The sequence below is a fragment of the Atractosteus spatula genome, chromosome 7 (assembly GCF_055471065.1).
Source record: "Atractosteus spatula isolate fAtrSpa1 chromosome 7, fAtrSpa1.hap1, whole genome shotgun sequence".
Lineage (NCBI taxonomy): Eukaryota > Metazoa > Chordata > Actinopteri > Semionotiformes > Lepisosteidae > Atractosteus > Atractosteus spatula.
The window spans coordinates 10,533,110-10,554,559 of record NC_142712.1 but is presented as its reverse complement, the minus strand read 5'-3'; the positions used below and the strand labels follow the sequence as shown (position 1 = coordinate 10,554,559).

At 39.5% G+C, this 21,450-nt stretch overlaps 2 protein-coding genes across 4 annotated transcripts in view; one reads left to right on the top strand and one right to left on the bottom strand.

The window, feature by feature from the left end:
- LOC148830440 (unconventional myosin-VIIa-like) overlaps window positions 1-9,955 on the top strand; it is a 39,306-nt gene extending 29,351 nt beyond the window's left edge. Inside the window, exons 38-49 of the mRNA XM_088922372.1 lie at window positions 25-182; window positions 711-864; window positions 1,236-1,391; window positions 2,887-2,992; window positions 3,769-3,882; window positions 4,098-4,185; window positions 4,670-4,776; window positions 5,265-5,450; window positions 5,817-5,933; window positions 6,373-6,456; window positions 6,860-6,979; window positions 7,378-9,955. Of these exons, the coding sequence (XP_088778498.1) occupies window positions 25-182; window positions 711-864; window positions 1,236-1,391; window positions 2,887-2,992; window positions 3,769-3,882; window positions 4,098-4,185; window positions 4,670-4,776; window positions 5,265-5,450; window positions 5,817-5,933; window positions 6,373-6,456; window positions 6,860-6,979; window positions 7,378-7,470 (1,483 nt within the window). The 3' untranslated portion in view covers window positions 7,471-9,955. The remainder of the gene's footprint in view (window positions 1-24; window positions 183-710; window positions 865-1,235; window positions 1,392-2,886; window positions 2,993-3,768; window positions 3,883-4,097; window positions 4,186-4,669; window positions 4,777-5,264; window positions 5,451-5,816; window positions 5,934-6,372; window positions 6,457-6,859; window positions 6,980-7,377) is intronic.
- Window positions 9,956-12,311: 2,356 nt separating this feature from the next.
- LOC148830439 (glycerophosphodiester phosphodiesterase 2-like) overlaps window positions 12,312-21,450 on the bottom strand; it is a 34,423-nt gene continuing 25,284 nt past the window's right edge. For all 3 annotated transcript variants that reach the window (XM_088922374.1, XM_088922373.1, XM_088922375.1), the window contains exons 10-16: window positions 19,637-19,787; window positions 18,964-19,188; window positions 18,104-18,261; window positions 16,869-17,016; window positions 14,828-14,910; window positions 14,653-14,732; window positions 12,312-14,183 (exon numbers count right to left, since the gene is read on the bottom strand). In XM_088922374.1, the coding sequence (XP_088778500.1) occupies window positions 14,071-14,183; window positions 14,653-14,732; window positions 14,828-14,910; window positions 16,869-17,016; window positions 18,104-18,261; window positions 18,964-19,188; window positions 19,637-19,787 (958 nt within the window). In that variant the 3' untranslated portion in view covers window positions 12,312-14,070. The remainder of the gene's footprint in view (window positions 14,184-14,652; window positions 14,733-14,827; window positions 14,911-16,868; window positions 17,017-18,103; window positions 18,262-18,963; window positions 19,189-19,636; window positions 19,788-21,450) is intronic.

Genomic DNA, 21,450 nt, shown 5'->3' with positions numbered 1-21,450 from the left:
CCCTGTATTCTTCCTTGTTTCCAGACCACCTCCTAAACACACTCTGAGTCGAGTCATGATAACCAAAAGCCGAGGGAAGGATAAGCTGTGGTGTTGCACCCGGGAGCCCATCAAACAGCCCCTGCTGAAGAAGGTTCTGAACCACGAGGAGCTCTCCCAAGAGGCCTGCATGGCCTTCATCGATATCCTCTCACTGGGCCCAAGGGGTTCACTCACCCTTCAGTCTTAGTCTTCATCACGCTTTGGCGAGTTTCAAACAAAGCACAACTTTTTCAAAAATATTGGCTTCCATTCTTTGTCAATCCGAGCCCTTCTGGGTGCGATTGTGGTGATGGTGGGTTTAAGGCAGGGCTCTCCAAATCAAGGACAACAGTCCTGGTCTCCTTAATTCATTAGTAGCTTCAGACCTTTTCAGCATGGTTAAACTGGTTAACCTACAGTAAGCCTTCATTGTGCCAATGTAACCCTGAAGCATTTTGCTGTGGATTGCTGAAAGTGACCAAAAGCCAAGATGGACTGTTTCCTTTTAGAAGCCGATGATCTTGCTTGTGTATACAGTACATACTACAGTATGTATGATAAATCATGCAAATGAGGAGTCATTGCCCTCTCATTCTTAGGCTAGCTATCTTTAAGGATTACATTGTGGGTACTGGGTGCTCAGAGAACAATGGTGATTGATTACTTTTCCTTGACTGCTCGTCCTCCACCTATAATGAAGTACATGGGTGACTACCCATCTAAGCGCACACGATCCGTGAACGAGCTAACAGACCAAATTTTTGAAGGTGCCTTGAAAGCAGAACCCCTCAAAGATGAGATCTTCTGCCAGATACTCAAACAGCTCACTGAAAATCATGTCAAGTATGTAGATTTCACTTTTTAGATTAGTGTATGTTTCTTTCAAAGCAAACCTTCCCTCTCACTAATATTACCCTTGTCTGTGTTGTAATATCCTCTCTCCTTCCTCCATGAAATCGCAGTACTTTATTTGTTGTTGTAAAATGCTCAATTTTTGAGAGTCCTCAAATATTGAGAGTCCTAGCAGATACCACCTCTGCATCGGATGGGCAGAACTGAGAAAATAGCAATTGAGGTGTTTGTGGAGAAACTACAGGGGGCAGCAAAAAGTCATGTCAAGTCAAGTCACAGAGCTGAGGAAGAACAGTGCTTCTTTCATACTGCAGGCCTGTTCTGTCTAATCACTGTGTATGTGTTGTGCCTGTTTTCCCCAGATACAGTGAAGAGAAAGGCTGGGAGTTGCTATGGTTGTGCACAGGTCTGTTTCCTCCTAGCAACATGCTTCTGCCCCATGTACAGAGGTTCCTTCAGTCCAGAAAATACCACCCACTGGCTCCAGACTGCATGCAGAGACTCCAAAAGGCTCTTCGGTAACAGTGCTTGGGAAAAAACGTATAAGTAAACAAACTGTTGCTTCTCCCACCTGCTGAAAACATGCTGACTACGTTAATTGGTCGATGTATGCTAGTAGGTGTATGTAAGGCCAGTGGACTGCAATGGACTGGCATCCTGTCCAGAACTGATTTCTACTCTCCCTTCCATCTTGTCCTTTTGGGATTTTCAGATGCCTTCGCCCTTACCTGCAATGAGAGGCTGTCTGATAGTCGATGGAATGTTATCTCATCCTAAAACTTAGACTAACTTGTGTCTTAAAAAATGACCAGAAATACTTTCAAGTAGGTGATGGAAATGTTTAAGATAGATACTTTAATTATAGAGGTTGGAGTAGGGTGCTGTGTCAGCATGTGTAGGCTGCAAAGGAACAGATAAAGACACCTGAAGGCTCCACAGCTAAAACGTTGTGTCTTTTTTCTTTTCATTTCAGCATGGAATAAAACTTATAATTATATAAGCTTAATTAGCCATTCACTTTTAGGATGTTAATCCTTTTTCTTTTCTTAATTTACTACAACTAAATACTAAAAAATCTATTTATCTTGCAAACATTGCTGTGAACGTAAATAAAAATACATTCAGTATGATTTGCAGGATACCTGAGTGAAGTACTGTAAGTGTCTCAGAAAACAACCTGAAAATTGAACAAGTAAAAGGTTTATTCCATGCTGAAAAGAGAAGAAAGGAAACACTGTGGAGCCTTCTTTGGGTGTGAGCTAATATCCTGAAAAATCTCTGTGTGGACCTAGTGAGTGGAAAGTGCTTTGCTTATAGTAAACGTTAGATATGAAGAAAAGTCAACACTAATGGCTAATAAAAATCTCTTAAGTAGTTTTTTACTTTTTATGAAATAATTATACAGAAATATGAAATTAACTCGAAATTGGGTTTGGTTTATTAAGAAACAAACTCTTGTTCGCATCTTTAATGCAATACACAACTCAGCTACGTGTCAGAACAATTGTGACCATTCTTTAAAGACACTAGAAGATAAATACCTGCAGATGATACTTTATGTTATTGCTGTCAGTAAGTTTTTTTTATATGCAGTTGTAGCCAAAGGGGCTAAAAAAAAACAAAAAAAGTTACAAGAACTTACTAGTAACTCAATTTTTTCATGGAGAAACATCATGGAGTTTCATGGAGATTGATGTTGCTCTTGTTTTGATACGTTACCTACTGTAGGTTATCTTCTGTATCTGACCTAAACATAAAAATGTCACAAGTGTTGTAACCCTGATATCAGACAGATCAGTTTCAGGTGAACCGAAACACAGTGGCTTGGTAAATGTTTGTGCATTAGTTTAGTATATTTATAAAAAAAATATTTATAAAAAATAGATAAAAATGGCAAATAATATTTTGGAACAAAATAATTTAGAGAGGTCTAATGAAGTACAGAATATTCCTTTTTTTGTGATTTTTTTAATTCTCTCCATTTCTGCTCCTTTTGTCCTCTTGGAAACTTAGAAATGGATCAAGGAAATACCCTCCTCATTTGGTGGAGGTTGAAGCCATTCAGCACAAAACTACCCAGATCTTTCATAAAGTGTACTTCCCAGATGACACTGATGAGGTGAGAACACAAGGAGTCATACCCTCAGCACTGTTGCGTCCATTTTTCAGTTTATGATAAAATGTTATTTTTCTTAATAACATTTTGGTTATTTGTTTTCACAACAATCTGAACATGGATAGGTGGATCGAACGATAGCTAAATATAATGTTGCCACTGTAATGTTTGTTTTTTTGTAGAGAGTTGCTATTATTTTATTTCTTAAAGAAAATATAATCTAGTGTATTGGATGCTGTGTTCCAGGAAGGCATAGAATGTTTTTTTATTAAAAGGCATATTTTCTGTGTCATTAAAATAACACTCAGAGATCTATTTTTTTTAACGATCTTTAACTAAGCAACCATCTTGTAGGCTCAAGAAATGTATTCAACATAAAAACCAGACATTCTGCTCTCTCTACAAGCCCCATCACACAAATTTCACAGTGCAGGTCTTGCTTATGGGTGAAGAATGAAAAACATCATCTTATTTTCTCCTTAACCTCATTTGCATGTATTTCAAAATGCATGGAGCCGGTGAGAACAGCAGTAAGCAACTTTGGCTGTGGAATTTAATGAATTCCAAGAATCTGTTTCACATGATTAATTAAAAGAACAACTGCTTTGTAATTAGTTTCTCATTAGGAAGCCCCTTTAACTAAATTAAATTTTCCTCTCCCGATTAATTTCATATTATCAAGTCTCAGTAGCTTGTGCATGCAGTCTAAAGCTCAGGTGTGATGATTTGCACTGGAAGACACATGAATTAAACCAAGTCTCCCCTGAATGTGTTTGCAGGCTTTTGAAGTGGAGTCAAGCACAAAAGCAAAGGACTTCTGTCAAAACATCTCTAGCAGGTTGCTGCTCAAATCACCCGAGGGCTTCAGCTTGTTTGTAAAGATTTCTGACAAGGTAGGAAGTGGGATTAATTTTTTATACAGTACTGAGGCAGGAAGCCAGAAGAATCCTGGGATTAAAGAGCCTGTTTCACATAGCCTGGAATAACATGTTTGAATAACAGACATACTGTGAACAGAATACTTCATACAAGGTGAAAGCATTGTGTATTAAGGCTTCATTCTCATGCCCTAGCTGCTCTGTGAATAGCATAATTTCCTTTTGATCAGGTGATCAGTGTGCCAGAAGGTGATTTCTTCTTTGACTTTGTGAGGCATCTTACAGACTGGATTAAGAAAGCCAGACCTGCAAAAGATGGTAAAGATGTTTTTATTTTCTAGCAGTATACTAATTCTTCTTTCTAGTATTTCTTATTTGTGCAACAGGGCACTGACTGGAACAATTTGAGTGAATGACCTTGCTCAAGGGTAGAGCAAGCGTCCCACCCAATATTTCAGCTGACAGACCTTTGGTCAGAAACCTAACCCCCCCCTACTCCACTCCAAACACTGGGGGCATCAAAAATGATTCCTCATTTGAGGTAACATACATAAGTCTTCTTTCCCATAACAGAATACAGAGGAAAGAACCTGGTTTCCTGCTATTTCTGGAATAACAATTTCCATACTATGTATTGTGATCCATTCCCCCTGCGGTGTATGAGATAGGTCACCATAGAACTTACAATTCTTTAATATTTTGGTACACCCTGTGAATGTTTGAACACGGGTCCTGGGTGATGGGAAAAAAAGATGTGTTTGCTCCAGGACTCTTTTTCATTTGTGCCTTCGCTGCCTTGCAGGTATCGTGCCTTCTTTGACATATCAGGTGTTCTTTATGAAAAAACTCTGGACAAGCACAGTCCCTGGGAAGGACTCCATGGCAGATTCCATATTCCACTATTATCAGGTGACCTCTGGCTAAAGGAAACTTTTGCTCAAAGATTCTTACTCCTCCTCCTCCATCTTTTGTGCTCAAACTGTCACATTGCTCTGCACTTCGCTTAATTGGTACTCTTTCAACAGAACTGGACAGTGTACTTTAATATTTTAATAGTGCTTTTATTTTTTAGCGTTATGCCACAGATGAACACAAATGGTGGTTTTTCACCATAGTGCTTTCATCACTCTTGCCTGCGTATGCATCTGTTTTGAACACATTCGAATCATTTTTATTTGTGCACTTTACTACTTTACTCACTTGTTCAGTCAATCACTCGATCAAATTGGTCAGCTCCAAAAAATGGCACCTTTCTGCGTCTGTGCGATCAATGGATGATCGTTGCCTGGAATGTGACTTCTCAGTGTTGAGAAAGTGGTTCTTTTGCACCAATGCCTTTAGCGATGGCTTAAGCAGGGCCCAGTGATGAATTAATGTCAAATGTCTCCCCTGGCCAGGAGCTGCCCAAGTACCTGCGCGGCTACCATAAGTGCTCACGGGAGGAGGTGTTCCAGCTGGCCGCGCTCATCTACCGGGTCAAATTTGAGGACGACAAGTCCCACTTTCCCAGCATTCCCAAGATGCTCAAAGAGCTGGTGCCACAAGATCTGATTCGTCAGCTCTCCCCAGATGACTGGAAACGGGTGAGCATCAAGACTGGCATGCGTTACAGCAGAGCAGGATGTGTAAGCCTGCATGTGTCCTTCCAGAAGTGTTCCCTGTCAAGTAAGTAAGGCGATCCGCTACAACGGAGAGTTTATCTCTAGCAGTCATTTCAGGATTCTGAATGGAAGCAAAGCGATTGCAGGAATATTACTGAATATCAAAATGGAATTGCAAGTGTCTTGACAGACGGTGAGATAAAAAATGTGAAAGGTTCTCTTCAGTCTGACTACATAGCAGTCGGTAGTGAAAAAACGGTGGAGTTGAGGCTACAGCTTTGAAACACCTTACAGTGATATTGTTGCTATTGCTTGCTAGAGTGCACTGATTGCTCTGTCTCTGTGCAGTCCATCGTAGCCTATTTCAACAAGTTTGCAGGGAAGTCGAGAGAGGAGGCTAAGCTGATGTTCTTAAAAATCATCTTCAAATGGGCTACCTTTGGATCTGCCTTCTTTGAAGTTAAGGTAAGCCATTATGCTGTATGAGATCTCTCATGTATCGTGTGGTTGGTCATCACGTGCTGTTTATTATTACATGGCAAACAGAAACCTGGATGAAATAAAGAACCACCAAATAATTAGCTACACTATCGAAACGTAGTGGAGTTTAGTGTGCTGCAGTCTTTACCAAGAATAAGCAGCTCTCGGAAAATGTGATGTTTTTCCTGACTGGGGGAGGGAATCTTCAATGCGCCTGTGGGGCAGATACCATCTTGCAGAAGAAGTTTTAAAGTACTAATCTTTGCTTGGCTACTTACATCACTCTCCCCATATTCCTCTGCTCTACAGGTCTAAATGTACCAATTAGAGAGCAGCAGTAAGCTATTATTATTGCCTGAGAAATTGCTTCATCTTTTTCCAAGTGTTCTTTTAGTTTCATTTAATGCTGTTATTTGCTTCGCAGCAAACCACCGAGCCAAACTTTCCAGAGATATTGCTAATCGCAATAAACAAGCATGGTGTCAGCTTGATTGACCCAAAGACCAAGGTGGGCTATGCTGTGTGGTCAGTGTTGCAGACTGGGGTTTCCAGAATTATCTCAATTACTTTGACCTTAACACTGCCTAGTGGCAATGTTATTTTATGCACCATATGTTGCTGTATATATATATAATCACTGCATGCAATGTCTGCTTTCCAAAGGATTAATTTAGGGGAATCTACAGTACAGCAGTTTTTATGGGACATTAACTCTAATAAATCATGTTATTCAAGATGACTTTAGCAACAAACATAAATGTATAAGTAAGTCTGAAGTTTCCATTTTGTTATTGTAAGAAGGAATAAGCAAAAAAAATCTAATAAATGTTAAAAGCTCCTCGTGTCTTTTTTTTTTATTACACCAGTGCCATTGCATTTATACATCTGACCTAATTCCAACCTGATTTCAGGATATCTTGACAACACATCCTTTCACCAAGATCTCCAACTGGAGCAGCGGCAACACGTACTTCCACATAACCATCGGAAACCTGGTGCGAGGAAGCAAGCTCCTGTGCGAAACCTCACTGGTGAGGCGATAATGCTCTTCTCCGAGCGCTTGGTTCAGAGTGGTCTTGTAGTCGCGGCTGTAAGTCATACCGTGACTTGTGCGTGGAATGTCACGTCAAACGGAGCCAAAGTATTTTGCCTGTGATCCATGAAACTACTTTTCAAAGTCACTGTTATTATCTTCTCGTTAAAAAAGAATGTCCGAGTTAAGGGGGGGGACAGAAACTTACAGTCAGGTAGGAAGCATTGCAGAGACAAAAAGATCGTTGTCTCTAGCCTGATGTGCAGAGTGGAAATCAAAGAACCTCATTTAAAGGCTTAAAGGTTAATGGAAATATTTAAAAGAAACATGGCTTAGTTGAAAGCAATATTGCCAGGGATGTAGAAAGCTACTTCAGGCTGCTGCTTTCTGACACAGGGCTACAAGATGGATGACCTGCTGACCTCATACATCAGCCAGATGTTGACCACCATGACCAAACAGCGGAGCGCTCGGGGCAGCAATAAGTGAACTGAGAGAGAGCGCTGGCGCCAGGCCTTTGAGCTGCTGCGTCTGCTCCAGCCCCTGGGCAACCCGTGCAGCTGGGCCAGCACTTTCTCCGCCCAGCTGTGGAGCACGAGTCGCAGCTCCTCGCTGAGCTCCACCGATACGGACCCTGATGAGCACAGCCCCACCTCTCCGTCCAGCGAGGACGACTACCTCTGATCCGCCCCTCCTCCGCCGGCCCTGCCCCACCCGGGAAGCTGGCGCAAACTGGCCTTCACTCCGTGCTTCACCTCGGCGTCCCCAGGGTACCGAAACGCGTTTTCAAACCTGTACATCCAGGAAATGTGAAAACAAAGCTCGTGTGCAAGGTGATCTGGGCCACCAATGTATTTAACTTCAAGTAGCAGATTGAATGGCTGCAGAGAGAAAATTTGCCTTCTTTTTCAAGACTGGAAAAAGCTATTCCTTGAAGTGTTTTCCATGCAGACTGACATTAGGGACGCTGGTACAAATTATTTTTAATCCCTGTATAGGAAGCAGGAAGATACTTTCAAAATTGTACTGCTTTAAACATCAGAGTTCATTAGAACCCCTTATTCAACATTAGAGTTGCTCACTGATTTCTGTATGAAATGGTTTTAGAAAGTTCAGAAGTATATTCTTTCTTGCTTTTACCTTGAACAGGGGCCCTGGTTAGATATCTTGGTCACTGAGGTCACTTCTGCAAAGCCTTAACTTTGAGAGGTTGGTATTTTTCAAATTTATTGGGTTTCCAATCTAAGTAAACTGAAGAGGTTTGGGCCCTTCCTATGTTTTTATTATGAAAATACAAAACAGCATAATTAGAAGTGTGAACAAATATTTCGAATTGTTTAATTTTGCATTTCATTTAACAGTATTAGGAGGCTCATTAAGTAAAACACAACTTTTGTTCCTTGTACACTGTTGTTTGTTTAGCCGTTTCCTTCAGTGCTACTACAGTTTCTTTCATTGGAATAACTGATATTTCAGTCTCTCAGTACTGTTTTCTGTCAAACAAGAATCTAGTGCTAGCCCACGCACGAGTGTACTGTTTTGTTATACATGCGCTATTAAGAACAGAAATAGGTTTCATTAAGTAGTAAAATTCAAAATGAGGAAAGGCTTCCCATATGCTGCTCACAAATAGCCTTACAATGCCTATCTGAGGCCTGCTTAAGAGCTCATGTTTAGCGCCTGAATGAGAAATTTAACAATTGAAAGAGATTTTCCACCAGTAAGTACTGTACTACTGAATACTGTTATTAATATTGTTAGACTAAACTATTTCTAACAATATCTCCCACTTACTCAGCAGTATTACAAAAGCGAGTGCTGTATCTGTTTACATTAGTTAATCTAATGTTTACTCTAAATCAACAGGCTATTTTTAAAAATGAAAATAAACTGGGATGAAAGCAAGTAACTGGCACTGAGCATAGTAGCAAATATAGAGTAATTTCTGTATTGTAGAAATACTGTATAAGTTTGAATTCACTAATGGCCTTTGTAATAACAGTTCAGTGTAAAACTGTGTTCTAATTTTGTCACCCACAATGAACTTGTCATATAATTTTGCCTCCTTTAAAATTGATAATTGTAAGATTGAATTCTGTCCAACACTGAAACACTTTCAAAAATGCACATTTCTGTTATGACAGATTTTTAAAACAATATTTCACAATGCAGTCCAGGGTCTTGAGAGACAGAAAAACAAAAACAACAAATGTAACAAAAGCATTTTTTGTCTTTTGAAGTGTGACTTTGTATATGTGGTACTGAATTTTTTTTTTACTAACAAGTACAAATTATTATTGCGCTTGGACCAAATCACTTTTATACTTAAAACTGCTGTATTACCTTCAATGGCAGATACAATTGTCTTGTTTATCAGTTGATAAACAGGTTCAATAAATTTGTCAATTCACCAAACTAAGCTTCTGAATCCTGTGAAATAGTCTGTTTCCAATAGAGATTTGAAAGATTCAGCTACAGCAGTGAATTTTACATGACATTTTTAATTGAGTATGCAATTCATCCATTGGGTTTAATCTGTGAAAGTAACAGCATTTTGGAGTTCATTGACTGTGCACGGTACTTGGGGAGTCAAGCTTTTGAATGTACACTTTCTAGGTGTCATTGTGTTCAAAGTAGGCAAAGAAATCTAAAAAATTGTCCTTTACACTTTATTTTACAGTAAGAGTTTAGTAAGGATGAATAATGCAATGCCTGAAAACACTAAGCGACATTTTTGTTGTTGATTAATGCCATCTCTGTGGGTTATGCATTTTCCATTAACTTTTAATACGTATTTAACCTAAATGGTATATGCATTGTAAAACTTTGCATAGGGCTGCTAAAAAGATTTCATATCTGGAAATTTCATAACTCAGAGAATGTTAGTGATTCTGTACCACAAACTCCATCACGTGTATTTTGCTGTAAAAAAAGTTGATGTTTTTTAATTAATAAAAGCACATGCCTGAAAGAATATCTGAGGTTGTAAATTTTGACCTGTGTTTACAGATGACGGTCATAACGTATAGTTCAGCTTTGCAAGCTAAATCTAATCATGTTTAATTAAGGAATTGCCTCATGTCCGGCACAATGAAAAAAATAAATAATTGTTCTTCCACTTGAACAATTTTGGTTTCTAAACTTCTGTCACAGCTTCCTGTCCTTTAATTGGTCGTGACAAATATAGTAGCCACTATGGTAATGTAATCTGTTACTGAGGTTGCAGCTCATCGGTTATTTTACAGAAAGGAACAAATTGCTGATAAATTAAAACTAATACAAAGTAAAATAGTAAAAATGTTCATAACTGTAAAAAAGATGTTTCTAAATGTATTTAAAACCTTCCACTTTAATATTTCCATTCATCACTTTTCTCTCTTTGGTCAGAAAAATTACATGGAATCATTTTTTTCCAGCTATACTCAGTCAATAGATTTAATTTTTAAAATCAGATGACAAAGAGCTTTTGAAGCACTGATACTCTGCTCTATTATTTTTTTGCCACAGTATTTAAGATGAATAAAAATGAAAACAAACTTAATCCCTTCCTTATAAAACTGCATGCCTTTAATTCCTAAACCATAAAAGACAAACCTTCAAATGTAATTTTCTCATGGCTTAACTGCACTGCTTTTTCTTGCAAAGAATGCAGTCCACCATATTAAAGAAATAAGTCTTCAGAGAAGGTGTGGGGCGAGTGACAGAGAGGACACACTTGTTTAAGCTCTTGCTGAAGTGTAACTAACCCACATTTCCCTGTTTACTGTTTTTGCAGTGGACAGAATACTTATCACGCCCCTGGAAATAAATATCAGTCTGTACTTCACAACAAACTCAGCAAAACAAAATCAAAATGGTGAGTTCAGGAACATTACCTTCCGAAACAATTCCGAATAACAGCCAGAGACAAAAATAGCCAGCATAACTGAAAAATAGACTGAGCGAAGTCACAGGATATATCTCTGCGTTATCAGGGAAACTTGAGTCTTGAATGGAAAGAGTAACAGGTGCTGAGCAATGAATTTCATATTTGGAAGACACCAGTGTATTGAAAGAAAACCAGCCCTTGAAAAATTAACGGGTCATGTACAGGAGGGCTATGAGGGATCCAAACCAGGGTATTTATAATTTTTCCGCATTAACCAAAACTACATTTTTAAGCTGAATCATCAAAATGGATTTCGTCATGCATTGTCCACATATTGTACAGATTGCACAAAAGATGCTGATTCATCCATATGGGGAACATTATAAAAGCAATTTTGAATCAATGTTGTCAAATCAGTCATTTTGTCCGGGTAACAGGTGGCGAGTTCAAGCCTGTAACAACCTGTGCTTTAATGCTTCTTTGTAAGGAATTTGTGATATTTATAGTAGTCTTGGTAGGGCAAAAACACATATGAATACAACAACACCGATACAAAAAGCCCACAGCACAAATCCAGGTGACAGAGGGTGTTTCACATTTGTGTGCTATCATACAGTATTTGTGTTTGCTCTGCAGTTCAGGGTCAATAGTCAAAGGCTGTGTTGAAGGGATAAACAGGTCCATTTAAACCTAAACATTATCAACTAAACACTTCTCTCAGGTGAAGAGTTATTTATATTTTAAGGAGAATTAGAAATCCTGGTCGATTCCAGATCCTGAGAAAGAGAATTGGGAATTCTATTCCGTTGTTCATGTGCAGTGGAAGAGACACAGATGGTACAATAGTAAGTCTTGTCTGTGGTTATTCAAAGCAAACATACCAGGAAAGGCTAATGGTCAGATACTAATTTCTCTTTCCACATGGCACAGAAAAAGTTTCTCAAGTTTCGTTTTGGTAAAATAAAAACATTAAGGACATTTCAATTTAGGGAATGGATGGGGTTTTCGATTTTTATAAATTAATTCATTAGGATGAAATATTCATATTATTTGAAGAAAAGCTTCAAGCATCAGAAGTTGACTCTGGTTGAAACATCCAGTTTTGCATTTAATCACAACAGAAGGACTGAGGCTATTTAATGATATCTGCATTGAGTCCCAGGCCTTTTGTGTTTATAACATACTGTAATACATCACAGTGGCAGCTTTTAGACTGTGTCTATTTTCACATTGGATAACCACGTTAGGTTACTGAAAGTCTAATCAGTCTATTTTGTACTGTATAAGGGACTACAAAACAAAACTGGGTTTCACACAGTGTACTAGTACTGTATGCTATTATACTGTTGGATATTTTGGTCTTTACAATAAGTGTTTGAGACAGATGGTAATTATTTTAGCTAGATAACCCATATGTAATCCCTTAAAAATAGTGTTTCTGTAATAAGACCAAGCAAAACAATTCTCATTTTTGCATTTTATTAAAAATGGTCATCTTAAGTTATGATTTACAGCCCTCACATAAAAATAATACATTAATCCAAGTCATCTGTATGGAAACTCGGTAGTTAAAAACAATCTATGCCCTCCTTAGTCCTTTATATCGTAGAATCAAGCAGAAAATGCCATTATAGAAAGGCCTATTCAGTACTGTTTTTAGATAATAAAATATCTACAGTTTCAGTCCCTTGATAAGAAACAAAAATAAAAATCTCAACCTTGTAATGTCAGTCATTCATAATTAACAAAGAGAAGCAGCTAATGTTACACTTTACTGTACAGCAGTTTGTCTAAAATGAAGACCTCTTTTTGATGCCCTGCTCTAAAGAAAAAGAGCTCTGGTGGTAGACGTTCATAGCCAGTAATGCTACAATAGCAATGCTCATTTTTTATCAAGAACATCTGCTGCATTTATGGAAGTGTATCTAATAATAAAAAAAATATGCATAGTAGCTCTTTGGCTGCAATTTCAAAATATATTTATATTATATAAAGCAATGCAATGTAATGTTATATTTGTTCCTTATTTTCCTAATTCGAATCCCATGCAATTCCATATTGCATTCTAACTCCACTGTTCAATGCTTTAATGTTTATCAGATTTGAAATGCACACATTCATCTGCTTGTTTAAAAATTAACACCAAAAAACAAAAAGTTTCTCTGCTCCACTTTAGCAAGTGTATTATATGCTACAAGGGACACAGTACATGAAGTGTTGAAAGTCAGAATAAGGCAAAGAAAAAAAAAACTGAAATAGGGATATTTTGCCTCCATCATGGGGTATACGATATAGTGCCTAAGACATAACATCTAAAACATCTATTTTAAGCTTTTTATTTCCCCAATCAGGAGGACAAGTTTGCAAATACTTTAAAACGACATAGCATTGTCACCATTTTTAAAGATTGTCAGATTTTTAGAAGCCAAGATGAAACTGGCTTAGTCAGGATTTGCATGGGAAGAAGTTATGCAATATGCCAGTTGCTACTGTACTGTCAGGGGTACCTTGCTATTGGGACAACTTTCATTAAGACAAGACACTTAAAGCGGTGTTCTGTGTACTTCATGGACTGTATCCTATGGCACTCTATGAATATGCAGTTCATCTTTCTCTATTAATTGAGAAAGGATATCCCTGAAAGCTACATACAGTATACAGGTCATATGTAAATATATAAATATTTAGACATTCAGCGATTAGTTCTTTTTTAGAGGTAAATGCAGACACATGCACTAGACTAGAATAGTGCCCTGTGCTTTATAGTACATTTGGAATTCAAAACTCTAAAATCGTGATAATAAAGCTCATTTACACACTGCACACAACCCCATTCGTACAAGACTGTTAAAACGTCATGTTGCCACGTTATACTGCCGATGTGGATATCCCATTCACACGTGAACAAACGTGTATATAAAATATTATATTGGCAATTAAATTCCTCTTTCACAAAAATGTTCTGTCCTATTTCGCAGTTAAAGAGAGGAGCTGAAGCAGCTTACAAATGATGCTCCAGTGACGGCCAGTGATCCTGGTTATAGAAAAATAGTTGTATTTTTTTTCCCCCACAACAGCTGTATTAAGAAAGAATGTCCCAGCTTTCTCCAGACGGCTTTCTGAAAGCCAGCATCTTCCTCTCCGGGGCCCGGGAGGAAGGGGGCGGGGCTGAACCCCCGCGGTCAGCTGCTGACCACTCCGTAGCGGACCAGCAGCGGGGGTCAGACGGGCGGCTCGTGCAGCTCGGAGATGGTGGGCAGGTGTGGGGCGGCTGGCGGGGTCCTGCTCTCCCCACGGACACTCACCCCGGAGATGGACCACACGTCACTGAGCTCTGCCGGAAAGCAAGGAGGGCACCGTCACGGGCCGGGCACACCACTTCCTGCCGTATAACGGTACGGGCCCACCTGAGCGGCGGGTGAGGCCCTCAGTGGCCCTCATGGCTCGCGAGAAACACAGTCATTGAAAGAGCACATCTGACCTGCGACCTTAAAAATGAACCGCTGGTATGATATTAGGATATTGCCAGCAGCCGACAACTTCTGAAACCTAAACAGGGACTGTAGAGAATGTTTCCAAGTTTGGAGAGAAATATTTAAACAATGACTTAGAATCGTGTTTAGAGTTTCCTCATATGTTGTGATATATAAGTTGAAGTCCCACAACAGTAAACAATTTGACTAAATTGCAATATTCTAATCAGCATGAGGTCTCAACATCCTGCAGTTAAGCTGCACAGAAGCAGTCTAACCTGCATGCATCGTTAATATACTGTACGGATTGCACGGAGGACAAGCTCTTACCAGTCCTGAACTTGCTGTATGGACCGTTTTCATGCGTCTGTCTGCTGCCCGAACAGCAGGGCAGACCCCTCTCTCGCCACCTAAAACACAGGTCAGGGAAAAGATGTTTTCTCATGCCACCCCTTACTCATTCAAATACAAAACAAGGACAAGAGAAACGAGAAATTGTGCTCACCAATGGAAAATAAACACAGCAACAATGAGAACAGCCGAGAGCACATCTGACAGAATCCACATTAGGCTGTATTCCTCTGGTGTCTGTAAAAAAAACACATGCAAGTGAACTGTATTAAAACAGTGTTTGTATCCAAATACAGTTGGAAAACAATGCTGGAGTGACAACAAGCAACTCTGTAGCACTATCATAGAGCACGGGTTAAAGGATAAACCTTAAATGAATGAAATTTAATTAAACAGGTCAGTAATACATGCTTTAAGAAATGCTGGGACCATAAATTGTGCTCTTGATTGCAATACCTCATGTTGCTATAATCCCATTCAGATACATAACAATGCTTTTTTGACCCCTATGGGACTTTAGAAGTTACATCTAGATACAGTAGATTCTGATGAGGAGCCCAATACTTATTTGGACACTATAATATCATATCACAATGATGTTTGCAGTAATGCCAATGGAAACTCATCAACAAAGATTATGAGAAATAATTATCATCAACAAAGAAATGTCAAAGATGGCAACCTGTCTTCTACACCAAAAAAATCCTATGAGTGTTTGATGGCCAACACTATGGTATTATGGGGAATTCGGATGGAGAAATAAAATAATGTAATTGAGACGATTATCTCACTCAACATGACAACATGCACCCTTCCCCTAAAAAATGTATTTAAAAATCTCTAGCAAGAAAAGGGGATGAAGATATTCAGCCCAGATTAAAATTGCTCATTGAGGTAAACTACAAAGATACAGGACTGAAGTTTTTTTTTCATTTCCGGGCTGGGGCCTGGACAGTGTGCTCAAACACACCAGCCAAGGAGCAGGCCAGACACTGCTCGTTCTGAATTACAGTCACAGCCATTTATGTCCTCCTCATATAATAGCCTTTGCTGCGATTTCTGAATGACTTATATGCTCCGCAGTTCCATTTTTAAGACTTGAAATGATAAGAGTGGAAATGTTTCAATGACTATGGGTTTGCTGACAAGCATCTGCATCTGTTCAGTCCCTTGTGACAATATCAGACCCCATATCAACCAGTTTGTCTCATCATTCTGCAAGTGTAACAGAAAGAAGCACATCTTTGCAAAATGCCTGGTTAGCAGCAGTCAGCAAGTTATAGTGATAGTGTTAAGAATGTTCAAAAACTGGAATTAGAATATTGACTACAACGTCAAAAAATAGCTATGATACTAGGGGTTTTTCCATATGGAGGTGGAATTTTTTTTTTTCCTTCAGTTGAACAAAAAGTCAATACTTGGCCATCACGACTCAGACATGAAACAGATGCACTAGCTGAGCGTTAAACCGGTTGCACAGAGAAACGCTTAATGTCAGGATCTTGATTAGCTTGCACAGCACGTGATGTAAGCATTATCCTTCAGCACGTTAAAATGAATTAATTATGAATCAGACACACAGAGATGGGCTCCTATCAAAAATGCAAGTAAAGTGGCAGTTTATGGAGGCTGCAATTAGCTCTATATGTGTAAATCATTACTAAGAATAGCAGGGAAGCAAATTCTGCTAAAGTTCTGTGGAGGGATCCAGGGAACGGGACAATCAGATCGTATTTTGTACAATCAGATACAAACATTCCTTTGTTCCACTACCCATTAAAGCTTTCAACGCAAATGTCAAGGATAAACACAATTTTGACTCTTACAACCCACTTGGGTGCAATATGTTTTGTGATGTGTTATAAATGTTACATGTTGTTATGTGTTATACTGTACATGTGCAATAGAGTGATGTGCAATGTTTTTCTTATTTTTTGTAATAGAATAATGTGCAATTTTTTTCTTTTCTTCTTTTTTTTGTTTGCATTCTATTTAAATGTACAAGAGTGCTGGATGTCCATAATAAATTTCCCTCAGAGGACAATAAAATCTTATTTTATCTTATTTTAGAGAGCAAAATACAGTTTTACATGGTACCAACACAATTCAGGAGCAAGGAGCTTCCGTCCATCATCTTAGTCAGTTATTACAATGCTGTATAAAGCAGTGCACCCTGCTGTGAAAGAGCCACTCACCATCAGAAACAGCGGCCTGCGCAGTGCCTTCAGGATGTGGATTGCATTAGTGGTGACAGACTGGGCGCCTGCACACCAGGCCAGGGAATAGAGCCAGGGCTGGCTAACCACATACAGGTTGGTGCTGATGTTCACGGAAGCATATTTACTGTCAAGTGACAACAGAACAGGCCAACATCAGAATCGGCGAGAAAGAGCTCAGACCAGAAGCCTGGCGAATGATGCAAAAGCTCTCAGTTTCCATTCAAAAACACTCAAGCAGGGTGATTTCCATTTGACACATCTGAAGACATATCGTGTGCGATGGGCAGATATTCTTACAATTATCATCCATTAAGTAGAATGGATCTTTAATAACCTCATAAAAATAAATACAACAGGAAATATTGTGCTTAAAAATGTTTTTTATGGTTCTATAAATCCATTCCAATCAGGATTTCAAAACCAGACTGTCAATTGCAAACTATAAATTCCAGTAAAGTGCAGCCAAGGGACTTTTCTACTCATTGTGCCTGTTGTTTTCCCACAGTCTACAGCTTGGCCCAGGAAGCACTGCATAATAAATGCGCTGGGCTACCGAGTTCAGCAGAGGCAGAAATCCCTTTGTGGGCGTCTAGAAAAACACAGATGATGAGGCTAAATACTCAAGAGGACATATTAGAGCCCTGTTGTGTTCACTCTCTTTCCTGTTTTGCTAAGATGTTAATGCATAATCGTTCTATGTGGGACATAATAACTTTGATTATCATAATTGGCTGCCCGTATAAACTCTGACACAATGCCTCCGTACGTGGGGTTTGGAGAGTACATGCTGTGCCAGTATCTGCAGTGCCCATTCACTCCTCTATTACGCCCATGCCTGCAACCCACTGCTTTGCTAAGTGCCTAGTGGAGCTCTCTGGGCCTGTGGGTGTTGAAATCCCGCGAACAAGATATCACACATGGAAGTGAGAAACAGAAAGTGCTGGCACTCGTCGCGCTTCATCATTTTGGGTTTTTTTTCTGATATCCATAATATCCAGTTTCTTTTCACAAAAATATAGTGGGTATTTAAAATTTAAATACATTCTCTGGGGTCTATTATTTATTGATTTTGAAACCTGATGTATGTTTAAAATCTACAAATGGATTTTTTCCACCTTTATGTCCAAAGTATTTTCAGGCAGGTGTGAACCTTTCTCCCCTGTATTATTAAAACAAAAATGTGGTACTGAAGGGATATGACTGTTCAGTACCTGATCTGCTCAGCTGACATGGCACTGTAGTGAAGGTTAAGCCTCACAATATTATTCTCCTGCAGCTCTTCAATGGAGGCCTTGTCTCCAGAGGTCTGCTGCAGCCAGGGATCCACATCATGCACCATGTTCCTCTGCTCACTGGGAAGCCACAGAACCTGCAGGCCAGGACACAAACCACTCACCAGGCTGCCTTGCAACACACATTACAGCAAAACAAGTCTTGCTTATTATGAAGGGATGCAATTTCTTCCAATCCAGAACGAATGTGAAAACTAGGTTGCTGCTATAAGTGGGGCTGGTGGATGTACAGTTGGTAGGTACTCAAAATTGTCCAAATACTTAATCATAGTGACTGGAGACCCTGTACTGGAGAAAGCATTACGACAATAAACTCTACTCTCTTTCTCACATTAGACAAGATATTAAACCAAGGTCTGGACTACTGGCTGCATCAATAGTGGGTAATCCCATGGCACTGTTCGTAAGAGTAAAGGTTTTCATCTTGGTGTTCCAGGTTAAATTCAATTCTGGTCTTGCAAAATAATGCCTATCTAGCGTCCTCCTCTAATTCAATTGGGGAACCTAAGAATCTGCCCTGCACCAGAGCTGTGGTTGCAAAATGGCTTACATGCAATACCCAGGTAAGTGCTGTGTTTCACTAGTGGGTCAAGGACTTTGGGTTCCTTCAGAACAGAAAGCACTATATAACTTCAATATAATATCATTAAACGTATGAAAGAAGAAGAAAAAGCCACCCAATTACAGTTCTCAAAAGCAGAATAGTACTTTACACTATAACACCCTTTATGGGCTTCAGAAATGAAATGCAGTTTCTCCAGATGGGCAAGATGACATACCAGACTTGGGTCGATGGTGAAGTTGTTGCGGATGACTTCAAGGGTCTGATTAATCCAGGAGTCCCTGTAAGGGTGGTCTCTGGGGGGGCGGTACAGATCAAAGATCACCAGCTTCCTGTGCTGGGAGGCGAGCTCCAGGAAGCCTCTCAGTGTTTGGATGGACTGGTTCTGTGCTGTGCTCCGATCCTCACCGGACAGAGAGGCAGCCGTGCCAAACGGATCGCGCTGAGGAGGAGGAGAAAGCAAAGGAGGGTAAACCCAGAACAGTTCAAGAATGGGGAAGCTAGTTCTAGCACAGCTGTGCTTTTGAATGATTAACTCCATTCTGTGTTGCACTTGCCAGGTTTACTGGCTAAGTTTTATCTCGTGCACAATTCATACCGAGACTAGACATCTGGATAAGTATTCAGCTTTTAAATAGTGCAATTCAAAAATATCCACTTGCAGAGTACACTGTAGGTTAAAAGTTCTTTAAACTTAAACCAGTAGGATCACAATCACAATTTATGCAGGTGTATGTAAAAACGAAGCGTGCTTCCCCTTGTTTTGTTTTTTTTACATCTTTTTTACATAACATTTACATTCTGTGCTTCCCAGCTCATATTGCCCTCTCCGGATTGCAAGCCTTGCTCTTTTCTGCGAGTGTGTTCAAAAAGGCCCCACGGCCGCCCACCTTGAGGAACCAGGCTCCGGCATTCAGCTCCTCTAGCTCGCTCCAGGTGAACATGGCAGCCGGCTCACTGCTCCGGTTGGGAAACACCTCCTGGATGTTCGTGGTTCTCTTTAACAGGCGGTCATGCATGAGAAAAGGCACGCCATCGTAACTGTGGGGGAAAAGACAGCACCCTTAGAACAGAGTTTCCAAAAACTGAGACTTGCTGTGATAAGCGTTGGCCTGCCCACGTAATGTAAGTGGTACAGAGGCATTATATAGATCCGATAATTAAGTGTGATTATGAGGCGATTTTCTCCATCAGCTTGAAATTGCAGGATGAATCAGCAGGTGCCACTTGGTTTAGTAGATTCTTGTATACACCCACCACTCGGCTATGTAAAAAAGTGACTCCTAGCAGTAATTCCTTTAGTGTTTTCTCTGCTGCTCTTTCCCTGCACACCCACCAATGTGCTGCACTGTGTATGACTCATCTCCGCAGTCATATTTATATTCAGAGCAATATAACAAGACTGGATTTGGGAACACTGTTCTCTGATATGCTTGTCAAAATGTGTTTATGAGAAGTGCCCCATGTAGAATGATTTGATATATTGAACATCTTTTCCCTATAGTTTCACTTTTTCAGTATTAAGAAGTGTGAAGCAATAGCGAATACTGTGTGGCGCATGAAGTCCATGCTGTAATCCTTGACAAGATTATTCTCTATAATCTTCTTACTAGGACAGGCCCGCATCTAATTCTTCTCTACTAAAATCGTTTTCAGTTTCAAGCTAAAAACACCAAGTGCAGCACAGGGTATAGCACACTAAATCACGTGAAGCTTCCTCATTGACGCTCGGCCTTCTCAAACTTCTCAGAAATCCACAGTTCATGCCTTTTTTAGGAAAAGGCATTTTTGAAAGCAAGCATTCAAGACCATGAAGGCAAGAACTAAGGTCTCCTTCAGATTTGTTTCCATGATGTTATCTGCAGTGCACAGATTCTGAAATCTGGTATCATTCTGCACACTCTGATAGAGCAGATAACATGGCAAGATTAACGTGCGAGATTATCTGCCATGCCTGACCTTTTCTGGTCATTCATCCAACACATTCAAAATACAACTGGGTGACTGTTGTGTCATACTTCTGGAATAGCAGAGTCTCAGTTCATATTAACACTACTGATGCCTCTGAGCAGTAAACAAGGACTGATATATCCCATGTACTTTCTCAGAATATTCTAGGCACTAGTAAGCTGATATAAAAGGGAACTTTTAATTTAATCTTTTTTAACAGACAGATCTTAATAACAGATGCAGATAATGAGGCACGTTAACAAAGTTAACAACAAATATGTAGGACAAACATACCAGAATCACCATGTGATCACTGCTAGGCTAAGCTGTTGCAAGTGCTTATAAGGCCTGTAACTAGGATAGAGATAATGATCATGCTGAATACGAAACTGTATGGTTTTAATTTTTAGTAATACCTCAATTTAATTAGGGTAGAGTGCTGACAAGAGTAACTTTCAATACGCCAAACCACTGGAGCCCTGATCCTTTGAATTAGCTGGCAGGCAGAGGATTGCAAAGACTGGAGTTCATTCTAATGTAACTGAGCTGATTTACTCCACAAGCCTCTTACTGTTTAAGACACAGAGTACTGCTAGCTGCTATTTAATTTCAATAGGGCTGAACACTTAATAAGACAAAATATACAATATCAGTTATGAACTACTTAAAATGTAGCCCTGAAGTTTTATATTTTGCCATTTGTACTATAGCTCAGTGACCATATGAAGATAATACAGCATTTTAAATTTTTTAT